Raw genomic sequence first — 12,447 nt, forward strand, 5'->3', positions numbered from 1 at the left:
AAAATTGCAATACTTTGCTTATTGATATATTTTCTTAGATATTGATTCAGGAGGCCTGCTTTATTTAATGAATCTTCGAAGAACAGCTTATCTATTAATGTATAAGTCAACGTCAACTTCCTGTGATGTAAACGATAACGATGGCTCCTGTATTTACTACCGTCAAACAACTTCTGGAGGAGAATTCGGAGCAACAGTTCCTGGACGCGGCCAGAATATTGATTAAGTTTGCAGACAATGTTATCAACAATCCAAACGAACCGAAATATCGCAAAATACGGCTTGGAAATCCGACTGTCGAGTCCAAACTGCTACCGGTAGCCGGCGCTCTGGAGTGCTTGTTTGAGATGGGATTTGTTGAAGTAATGTTTTAGTACTTTAAATTATTTTCCTTATGTTTTAAGAATATGTAAAATTCTTATTAATTGTTATCAAATTATAATATGCTGACGGTGTTATAACAAAAATAGAAATGTTTTATTGTCCATTAATATGGTGCCATATCTATAACAGGCACAATTTGTTGTATTCAATCAAGCACGATATATACCTTTACACTTAAGCCTGCATTGATTTAAATTCAAAATGTTAAATAGCGTTCCATGTAAATTTCTTTAGTCATTTAGCTGTTTGAAGAAAAAAGCAATTGTGAGATGACAATGATTGGAAACTCAAACTGAAGAAAATGTTTGAGGGTTTTCTAAATCACTTTTACAATGAACCATGTGTGATACTTAGAGCCATAGCAGTGAGAGTTATTTATCATATGCCAACGCCTTCTATGATGCTGGATCTCCATTAAAATCTTGCAGCTGAAAGACCTGTAACTTTCATTTCTAATGCTGGGCAGTTATTACCTAGGTTAAACATGGGAGGTCTGATATTGCTGTGGGAACCTCCTGACTGCTAGGTTATCACAACCAGTCTTGCTTTGGTGCTTGTTAATGATGAAATTATTCATTAATTTTGTTGTAGGATGAAGAATTCCTTACTCTTCCTGGAAACACATCTTTGGCAACTATGAGACAAATTCATTCCGAGTTGAATAAATATGTCCAATCAATGGAGAAAGTAAATGGGCCATCATCGTCACAGCCTGCAGCTTCACCTCTAACATCAGTCACCACCAGGGCACCACCTAATCCACCGCAGAACACTCCAACATCAGCCACCACCAGGGCACCACCTAATCCACTGCAGAACACTCCAACATCAGCCACCACCAGGGCACCACCTAATCCACTGCAGAACAAGTCTCGGCAACAAATCACTGTATCTATCCCTTTCTCTTTTAATATGTAATGTTAATAGTACATATGGTTACAGTCAAACTTGTCTGATATGAATTTTGTATAATCTGAAATGCTGTATAATCTGTATGTATATTTTGGCACCAAACATTGAATCTATTCTTAATAGTATCCGGTATTCAACTGATGTCTAATCTGAAGATTTTTAATGACACCCTTGATTAAAGTATATCAGCAGACATTATTATGGGGGACTTATTTACTATATTATGTCCATGACATAGCATCTTCGCTAGCCAAAGGTTTCGGTCCACTCTGCTCCAGCTAATGAAGATGTTGACAGAAGATTGAGGAACACAATAACTTTACGACCTTTACATAAAAGATTGGGGGGGGGGGGGGTCACATTAATTTGTTGATAGCTTGTCTGTCTGTTCAAAACTTTGACCTTGCGCTATTGATTCTTCATAGTTTATGGACAGAAATGTCAAATCTTTATCCCAGTAAACAAGTCAATTCAAGGTCACCCTATGATTTAAACACAATCAAGGTCATCGAATTTTAACGTGTACTTCATTCATACGCTTCATGGTGTTGCAGAAATATATACATTGACATTCAGGACTTGAAATTATTTTTCCTCCTTTTAAATGATTTCTTTAAAAATGTTCATTTCAGGAAATGGAAAGAAAATTCTTTGCCAAAATAGAGAACAACCTTATACATGTCGTGATATATGAAGACCCTAGACTTCAACAGAAAGCACGGTCCATAATCCCAGTGGAGAACTTGAAAACAGAAGCTCATGTTAAATTAGAAACCATAAAGAAAACCGACAGTTCAGCAATGACAAGTATAGACTTCCGAGACCTTATGCTTTTGGAATTACTCGCTTGGTTCAAGAATTCTTTCTTCCATTGGGTTGATGCACCTAAATGTGATAGCTGTGGTGGGGAGACACAGAATGTCGGGATGGCAGAACCCACCACAGATGAAATCCGTTGGCAGGCCAACAGGGTAGAGCATTATAAGTGCAACCGATGCCAGAGGTTTGTGAGATTTCCTCGATACAACCATCCGGAGAAACTCCTGGAGACTCGCTGTGGACGATGTGGAGAATGGGCCAATTGTTTCACTCTCTGTTGTCGGTCAGTTGGATTTGAAGCCAGGTATGTTCTGGATTGGACTGACCATGTCTGGACAGAGGTATACTCCGAGGTTCAGAAAAGATGGCTGCATTGTGATCCGTGTGAGAATGTCTGTGATAAGCCCCTTCTCTATGAAGCAGGATGGGGCAAAAAACTGACCTATGTTTTAGCATTTTCCAAGGATGAAGTTCAGGATGTGTCCTGGAGGTACTCAGCTAAGCATACGGAGATGCTCAGTAGAAGAAACGAATGTCGGGAGTCGTGGTTGATACAGGTCATCCACAGATTATGGAAAGCGAGGGAACCACAGAATTCCACTCAGAGAAACGAGGAAATGAAGAACAGGCTGCTGACTGAGCTGGTGGAGTTTATGTCTCCTAAATCCGGTGATGGACAAAATCTGACAGGTAAATGTAGGAATTGATATTTTTTATATGTCCCCCCCCCCCTATACTTTCTGACTGGTAAAGAGGAATGAGTATTTTGTATTCTTCTTCTGCTTCCTCTCCTCTGACAGGTAAAGAGAAATGAGTATTTTCAACAACACCCGCCCCCCCCTGTTCTGACATGTAAAGAGGAATTACAGTGAAGCCTTGCTTTTACTGTCAGTTTGTTATGTTAGACCGCTTATTATGTTGGAATATTAAAGCACAAAAAAAAGACCTATATAAAATGGACATGGTTATTATGTTGTCCCAAGATGCTGCAATTCGGTATTACATTATAAAAATTCTGATAAAAATGTAATATACCCCTGCCTATTCAATGTTGATTTTCACACTATAATCAGCAGTTCATATGTCATTGTTGGCTACCTCAGCTGGAGACCCATCAGCTGGTATCAGTGTAAATTTCCTGGAGACCCATCAGCTAGTATCAGTGTAAATTTCCTAGTTCTATTTAGAGATTAGTGATGTTTGACTGATCACCCATTGACAGATCTAATGCAGCATGCAGATAATCAAAGTTTATAAAGAAATATCCTACACTAGTAATAAAGAAAGGATAAGGACATGAAGAGGCTCATCTTCACAAGTCAAGGTTTTGTGATTACGTACTCTCCACACTCTGTGTAATCACAAAACCTTGACTTGTGAGGATGGAAGAGGCTATAAATCAATCAAAGTTTTTAAAACAAGGAAACTAGTAATAAAGAAAAGAGAGGAAATATGGACATTTAAGATAAGCTAGAAATAAATTAGACTGTGACTGTGTCAAAGTTTTTCAAAACAAGGAAACAGAATAAAGAAATATTTAAACCCCCCCCCCCCCCATTATTATAGAAAATAATCATATGATTGGGTTTTACTAGCAACATTTATTATGTTGCCCCCGATATTACATTATTTTATTGTGAACAAATGAGAAACATATTAACAGGGCTATACTGTAGTATTTTGTATGCCCCTCCCCTTTCTGACTGGTAAAGAGGAATTAGTATTTTGTATGTCCCTCCCCTTTCTGACCGGTAAAGAGGAATTAGTATTTTGTATGCCCCTTCCCTTTCTGACCAGTAAAGAGGAATTGGTATTTTGTATGCCCCCCCCCCCCCCCCCCCCCCCCTTTCTGACCGGTAAAGAGGAATTAGTATTTTGTATGCCCCTCCCCTTTCTGACTGGTAAAGAGGAATTAGTATTTTGTATGCATAATAACATAACATCTGGTAGAAGATCTCTATTGAAAGGTCACTAGTGATGTACCGATTATTGCCGACTTTCAATTGTCGGTCGCTATAACTGAAACGATGTGAATAATTGATTGTAATTTTGAAAATCGAAAATCGCCGACGTCTGTATTTTTTTTTATAATAATTTTTGTTTTCAACAGTTTGATATTTTGTAATGTATCAATATATATGTGTATCTATGTATGGCTAACAACATATTCTTATATAATGTGCTTTAGTGCCAATAAAGAATTGAATTGAATTGAATAATACGAATATTCCTACCGCGACTTATCTAAAATCAAAAATGGCTGACGAAGCTGCATCATCCGATAAGATTGAATGATTGAATATTGTTTAACGTTTCTCTTGAGAATCTCTCACTCATATACCATTTCCGGTAAAGGCCTTTAAAATTTAGGCCTATGCACGGTGGTTACAGTCTTTCAACAGGGAGGGATCTTTATCGTGCCACACCTGTTGTGACACGGGGCCTCGGATTTTGCCTCTTACAACAAGCAAGGGGTAATGAGGCTCTATTCTAACCCGGATCCCATTTTAAAGAACAGATCAATTTCTATCCTAGGAAAATAAAATCGAAAGTATGGGATTAACTTCAAATTTCTAATTATAATTTTGGACGTCTCCATATGAGTGAAACAAGATACAAGCAATCTAATGGTTTTATTCTAATTAACTTAATATCTAGGGTAAAACATAAAGTAAATTTAATATATTTATATGCCATAAATTTGAAATCATTAAAATTCTATTATTTTTCGATTAATCAATCGAAAAGGTACATCCGATTAATCCGATCATCGATTAAATGTATTTTCCCGATTGCCCATCACTGAAGGTCACCATGTTCTTATACAAACATGGATTTAAATTTACATTTTTATCTTGTAGTCTAAGGTCAAGTGTTACTCAGGTGACCTCTTGTGATTTGTGTTGTCTGGCGGGCATTAACATAAATTTTGAAAATTTTCAACATTTTCTCTGCAATGTACAGGGATGTCTCTTACCAAACTCGTGAATCTCATGGCAGTAATGTTCAAGAATGAACCTGCTTTATCTTTGTACATAGAAATTTACCATGCAATTTGAATTTTGGACTACAACATGTAATAATAATCAACATTGTAAGTTATGTGATTACTGGTGTATGTAATTATTAGGGATGTCAAAACTGTCAATAATTCATATTCGAATATTCGATAACTGTATTCAAATATATTCAAATATTCGGTAAAAAATAGTTATGCACATAATGAATATTAGTCCTGATTTATGTATTGCCCTGTCCATAGTACACATTTTGTATCGGTATGTGAAAGTCAAACCTCTAGACTTCTAATTATTATCATGATGGTTTACATTTTTACTTATGTTAGGAAGGAGCAGTGGATCGTTAGCTTGGCGACTGGCACGAGGTGAAACAGGGCCCCCAACATCATTAAACACTGAGCCCTATATATTTAAACTCAGTGAAGTAGAAAGGAAATCCAAGGTATTCCACGTAAAATACAACTGTGCGAGGGACGAGTATATCCGAATTTCCAAGAATGGGGAGGTGACAAAATCGTTTTCAGCATGTGTAAACAAACAACAGAACGTGTTTAGGAAGGAGGAGAGTGATTGGAAGATGGTTTATCTGGCCAGATCGGAAGGATCGACCACCGCCTCTCTTTCCTGGAAATTCGATTTTACTGGTAAGACGTCCAGTTGGATTTCCATGAAGTTAGTGAGATAAAGATCAGATGAAGTATAGAGTTGCATTTTACAGAGAAATCAGTTGGACATTAATCACATTATTGTACGTGTAACATGAATAGATGTGTTCTCAATGTGACTTCCAAGTTCTCACTTATATTTCTTGTTCAAGGAATGGAAATAGACAATGTTGAGATATGCACGTCCAGTCAAACGTTTGAGAATGGGGTGATATCCTGGCGACTTTGCAGTGAAAACCAGTGTGCCATATTAACAGGTAAGTATTACGTATAATACCACCTCCCAAAAGCAGGGTGAAATATCTTTGTTCTGCTCAGAGTGTTGTTCATTGTGTTCTGTAGGAACAGTTACTGGTGCTCCATATAAATATCTTTGTACTGTTCAAGTCTTAAGTATTCCGTCGCAATTCATTGTGAGAGTGAATATAGTGACAGGACCATTCGTGTGTGTAATACTGAGCTTGTAAACACTCTACAGACCACGGTTTGTGTGTGTGTGTGATACTGAGCTTGTAGACAGTCTACAGACCACGGTTTGTGTGTGTGTAATACTGAGCTTGTAAACACTCTACAGACCACGGTTTGTGTGTGTGTAATACTGAGCTTGTAGACACTCTACAGACCACGGTTTGTGTGTGTGTGTAATACTGAGCTTGTAGACACTCTACAGACCACGGTTTGTGTGTATGTGTAATACTGAGATTGTAAACACTCTACAGACCACGGTTTGTGTGTGTGTAATACTGAGCTTGTAAACACTCTACAGACCACGGTTTGTGTGTGTGTGTAATACTGAGCTTGTAGACACTCTACAGATCACGGTTTGTGTGTGTGTATGTAACACTGAGCTTGTAGACACTCTACAGACCACGGTTTGTGTGTGTGTGTGTAATACTGAGCTTGTAGACTCTACAGACCTCGGTTTGTGTGTGTGTGTGTGTAATACTGAGCTTGTAGACACTCTACAGACCACGGTTTGTGTGTGTGTGTAATACTGAGCTTGTAGACACTCTACAGACCACGGTTTGTGTGTGTGTGTGTAATACTGAGCTTGTAGACTCTACAGACCACAGTTTGTGTGTGTGTAATACTGAGCTTATAGACTCTGCAGACTATGGTTTGTGTGTGTGTAATACTGAGCTTATAGACTCTACAGACCACGGTTTGTGTGTGTGTGTAATACTGAGCTTGTAAATACTCTACAGACCACGGTTTGTGTGTGTGTGTGTAATACTGAGCTTGTAAACACTCTACAGACCACGGTTTGTGTGTGTGTGTAATACTGAGCTTGTAAACACTCTACAGACCACGGTTTGTGTGTGTGTGTAATACTGAGCTTGTAGACTCTGCAGACTATGGTTTGTGTGTGTGTAATACTGAGCTTATAGACTCTACAGACCACAGTTTGTGTGTGTGTAATACTGAGCTTGTAGACACTCTACAGACCACAGTTTGTGTGTGTGTGTAATACTGAGCTTGTAGACACTCTACAGACCACGGTTTGTGTGTGTGTGTAATACTGAGCTTGTAGACACTCTACAGACCACGGTTTGTGTGTGTGTAATACTGATCTTGTAGACACTCTACAGACCACGGTTTGTGTGTGTGTAATACTGAGCTTGTAGACACTCTACAGACCACGGTTTGTGTGTGTGTGCAATACTGAGCTTGTAGACACTCTACAGACCACGGTTTGTGTGTGTGTAATACTGAGCTTGTAGACTCTACAGACCACGGTTTGTGTGTGTGTAATACTGAGCTTGTAGACACTCTACAGACCACGGTTTGTGTGTGTGTGTGTAATACTGAGCTTGTAGACTCTACAGACCACAGTTTGTGTGTGTGTAATACTGAGCTTATAGACTCTGCAGACTATGGTTTGTGTGTGTGTAATACTGAGCTTATAGACTCTACAGACCACGGTTTGTGTGTGTGTAATACTGAGCTTGTAAATACTCTACAGACCACGGTTTGTGTGTGTGTGTGTAATACTGAGCTTGTAAACACTCTACAGACCACGGTTTGTGTGTGTGTGTAATACTGAGCTTGTAAACACTCTACAGACCACGGTTTGTGTGTGTGTGTAATACTGAGCTTGTAGACTCTGCAGACTATGGTTTGTGTGTGTGTAATACTGAGCTTATAGACTCTACAGACCACAGTTTGTGTGTGTGTAATACTGAGCTTGTAGACACTCTACAGACCACAGTTTGTGTGTGTGTGTAATACTGAGCTTGTAGACACTCTACAGACCACAGTTTGTGTGTGTGTGTAATACTGAGCTTGTAGACACTCTACAGACCACGGTTTGTGTGTGTGTAATACTGAGCTTGTAGACACTCTACAGACCACGGTTTGTGTGTGTGTAATACTGAGCTTGTAGACACTCTACAGACCACGGTTTGTGTGTGTGTGCAATACTGAGCTTGTACACACTCTACAGACCACGGTTTGTGTGTGTGTAATACTGAGCTTGTAGACTCTACAGACCACGGTTTGTGTGTGTGTAATACTGAGCTTGTAGACACTCTACAGACCACGGTTTGTGTGTGTGTGTAATACTGAGCTTGTAGACACTCTACAGACCACAGTTTGTGTGTGTGTGTAATACTGAGCTTGTAGACACTCTACAGACCACGGTTTGTGTGTGTGTGTAATACTGAGCTTGTAGACACTCTACAGACCACGGTTTGTGTGTGTGTAATACTGAGCTTGTAGACACTCTACAGACCACGGTTTGTGTGTGTGTGCAATACTGAGCTTGTAGACACTCTACAGACCACGGTTTGTGTGTGTGTAATACTGAGCTTGTAGACTCTACAGACCACGGTTTGTGTGTGTGTAATACTGAGCTTGTAGACACTCTACAGACCACGGTTTGTGTGTGTGTGTAATACTGAGCTTGTAGACACTCTACAGACCACGGTTTGTGTGTGTGTAATACTGAGCTTGTAAACACTCTACAGACCACGGTTTGTGTGTGTGTAACACTGAGCTTGTAGACACTCTACAGACCACGGTTTGTGTGTGTGTGTAACACTGAGCTTGTAGACACTCTACAGACCACGGTTTGTGTGTGTATGTAACACTGAGCTTGTACACACTCTACAGACCACGGTTTGTGTGTGTATGTAAGACTGAGCTTGTACACACTCTACAGGCCACATTGTTTGCTGGATTGAGTTGATACCTCACATATAGCTTAGTTATCAAAAGAGGAAGAACCCTATTGATTTGGGGGTCTAAAGGTCAAAATTACGACATGATATCATAGAGAAAGTTCGTAGACACTCTAGAGGCCTCATTGTTTGTTAGATTGATTTTATACTTCACATACATGTACATGTGGCTTTGTTATCAAGAGAGGAAACCCCCTATTGATCTTGGGGTCAAAATGAGACTATAGAAAAAGCTTGTAGACAATGATTGCGAGGGGATATTCCCTGCCTTGTATAACTCGTTTTATTAGAGTTTTTCGCTGCATATTCTGTAGGAATATTTACTGGAGGTGCACATAAATTGGTCATACTTCAAGCATATTCTCTACCATTGTACCAATTGGAACTGGTTGTGTTGTTTCAGATGCTGCTGAAGTGAAGTCCTATAGAGAGCTGTGCGGTGCTGAAGAAATGACCTTGACAGTCATGATGAGTGGAGGGAAAGGAGATGTTGCTTGGCAACACACGCAGTTGTTTCGTCAGAAGATGGACAACATGGAATTTTACCCTCTGGACATAAAAGTCTACTTTAAATAGTTAGAGTCATTGAATAATTATCACCTCTCAATGGAGTTGCTGGGGATGTAATAACTTACAAGTGTGTGTGCGTCTATTCAAAAAAGTTGTGGATACCATATAAAGAGTACTATCTAAGATACTTGTCTTAATCCTTGCTTGAAGGTAGGAGAAGAAAATTTCAGTTGATATCTGGATTTAAAGGTCATAGTCTGTGATGAGTACCTGTCTCTTGTTAGCTCACCTGAGCTAAAAGCTCAAGTGAGCTTTTCTGATCACCCGTAGTCCGGCGTCTGTAAACTTTTAACATTTTTGACTTCTTCTCAAAAACCACTGGGCCAATTTCAACCAAAGTTGGCACAAAGCATCCTTAGGTAAAGGGAATTCTAAATTGTAAAAATAAAGGGCCAGGCCACCTTCCAAGGGGAGATAATTAAGAAAAGGTAAAAATAGAGTAGGGTCATTCTGACATAATGCAGATTCAAGTTTGTTAAAATCCTGGCCCCCGGGGGTTGGATGGGGCCACAATAGGGGATCAAAGTTTTACATACAAATATATAGGGACAATCTTTAAAAATCTTCTTCTCAAGAAACAATGAGCCAGAAAAGCTGATATTTACATGAAAGCTTTCTGACATAGTGCAGATTCAAGTTTGTTCAAATCATGGCCCCTGGAGGAAGGCTGGGGCCACAAGGAGGGATCAAAGTTTTAGATACAAATATATAGGAAAAATCTTTAAAAATCTTCTCAAGAACCATTGGGCCAAAGAAGTTCCCATTTACATGACAGCTTTCCGACATAGTGTAGATTCAAGTTTGCAAAAACCATGGCCTCCAGGGGTAGGTTGGGGCCATAATAGGGACTACGGTTTTACATGCAAATATATATGGAAAGTCTTCTGATATGGACCAAGGTGACTCAGGTGAGCGATGTGGCCCATGGGCCTCTTGTTTTCTATAGTTAGCTGTGAAGGAGAAAAAAGATCCTCGTTAATTTCTAGGTGTATCTTACGATAGACAGTGGATTATTGCGGCATTTTTTATCCGTAACACTTTGACTGGGTCATGACTTTTACATGTCTGAGGAATAGTCACACTTTGTCGAAATGTATCTTATGGGAAGAAGATGTGCCGTGACTTTAATCCAAGGTCAAGGTGAACTATTGATGAAATTTAAAGCATCGATATATTGCACAGGCATATTTTGCAGCACTGGTGTTGCTTGTTTGCATAGTGTACTTAGCACTTTCATCATATTTTTCAGATCGAACCTCAACAAAATTTAATAACCTCCTGACCTACCAGTTTAAATTTAATCACCTCCTACCAGTTTAAATTTGGGAGAGTGAAATCTGATATGCATAGTTTTATGTAATGTTATTATCAGCATTAAAATAGGCCATATTTAATTTAATTTATATGTACAAGTGATAGGTTTGGCATTTTGTTATTAATTTAATAAGTTATAATAGATGTGATGTTTATGACATTTTGTTTTACGTCAATTCTTTTACACACACTTCTTTGATAATTGTGCATTAAACATTGATTGTTTGCATTTTAGCTGTAATATAATAAAAAGTTACCAAACAAAATATTAAAAGTTTATGAATATGTGAACCTTGTGTCTCTTGTAATTTCTGTTTAGCATTGAATTTCATCATCCACAGAAAATGTTTGTAAAAATATATAGGCCTACCCAATCCCTCAAATTGAAATCCATTTATAGACAATTTGCAATCTGATTAAAATCAGATCAGATCTTTAACTGTAAACTGGAGAAGGATCTGATAAAATTGCATTTGAGGTCATGTTATTGATCCCAGTCTGATGAATAATTCAATAAATACTCGAACAATAACTTGACAAAGAATCAAGGACCAATCAGGAATCGTTTTAGTGAAGTGCATTCCAAATATCAGTGTTAAATGAAGAGCAAAGGAAGATCTTGGATATTATACATCCATTATCTTTAAAATATATTTTCTGTGGCGTTCCAACATGTCTTATGGCCACTGCCATCTTCGATTATTCTCCCTTGCTTCTTGGCAAAACTTTCATGTTAGCGAAAGCTATCATTTGATAGGTCAAATGTGAAATAACATGACCTCAAATGCAATGCTGTCAGATCCTTCTCCAATGTAACGGTTAGAGAAGATGTGAATTAGAATGAGACAATTTGGTTTAAGATAATAGCATTTGATGCTGTCGGATCTTTCTCCAATGTGGCGGTTGGAGAAGATCTGAATTGGAATGAAACAATTTGGTTTAAGATAATAACCTTCAGTCACCTATAAGTCTTGACAACCTGCCTTTGAAGCTCGATTGCCGTCAGACAAAGTGTTTGAAGCTCGATTACCATCCAGGGATTTTTTTGAAGGGTCCGTAGGTGGCCAAAATAAGGCCCCATTCCCAATGCTAAAAAGCAAGTATTTTCCCCAATCTTTGCTTTGAAATTCCCAAACAAGGAAAAACAAATTGTTAGGTAAACCTAATTTTTTGGCCTCTGTTTATTTTAATGAGGTAAGCTTTAACCATATTGAACATGTTGAAAGTCAGAAGGAGCCCAATTATACCTTAGGGCTGTTCCATTAAAACATATGAGGTACCCGGGGACGGCAATTAAAAAAAAATCTATGGGTGCTTGTCATTGGTAGAAAATTGCATATATGGTGGGTACCTACTGCCAGGAAACTGCATCTGTGGGTGGTTGTTTTGATAAAATCTTTATTTTTACCGAAACTGAGAGGAATGAAACAAGGGAAGGGTTGAAAGTAGAATGTGAAACAAACGCCGTTTTCTGTCTTCATTTTATCTCGGTCGATGAGGTTCCGCGATCCGGTTATCGTTTCCAGTTTGACTCTAAAATTATAGCGACCGGAAATTAGGATTATTTCCCTTGTCCAAAATGGA

The 12,447-nt window shown here is 38.6% G+C and overlaps 1 protein-coding gene across 1 annotated transcript; it reads left to right on the top strand.

Annotated features, from left to right (window-relative positions):
- The first annotated feature begins 101 nt into the window (after positions 1-101).
- On the top strand, positions 102-11,154 carry LOC125651466 (peptide-N(4)-(N-acetyl-beta-glucosaminyl)asparagine amidase-like). Its single transcript, XM_048880088.2, has 6 exons — positions 102-362; positions 976-1,272; positions 1,929-2,805; positions 5,462-5,779; positions 5,953-6,057; positions 9,383-11,154. Exons 1-6 carry the CDS (start codon positions 141-143, stop codon positions 9,553-9,555), a joined length of 1,992 nt encoding a protein of 663 aa, XP_048736045.2. The 5' UTR covers positions 102-140; the 3' UTR covers positions 9,556-11,154.
- Positions 11,155-12,447: the final 1,293 nt, after the last annotated feature.

Source organism: Ostrea edulis, chromosome 5 (assembly GCF_947568905.1).
Source record: "Ostrea edulis chromosome 5, xbOstEdul1.1, whole genome shotgun sequence".
In the NCBI taxonomy this organism is placed as follows: domain Eukaryota; kingdom Metazoa; phylum Mollusca; class Bivalvia; order Ostreida; family Ostreidae; genus Ostrea; species Ostrea edulis.

Bases quoted from the DNA above. Each gene is read 5' to 3' on its own strand.
- LOC125651466 (XM_048880088.2), top strand. From the start codon at position 141: ATGGCTCCTGTATTTACTACCGTCAAACAACTTCTGGAGGAGAATTCG. The intron at 1,273-1,928 runs GTATCTATCCCT...TGTTCATTTCAG, and splicing joins AGTCTCGGCAACAAATCACT to GAAATGGAAAGAAAATTCTT. The intron at 5,780-5,952 runs GTAAGACGTCCA...TTCTTGTTCAAG, and splicing joins CTGGAAATTCGATTTTACTG to GAATGGAAATAGACAATGTT.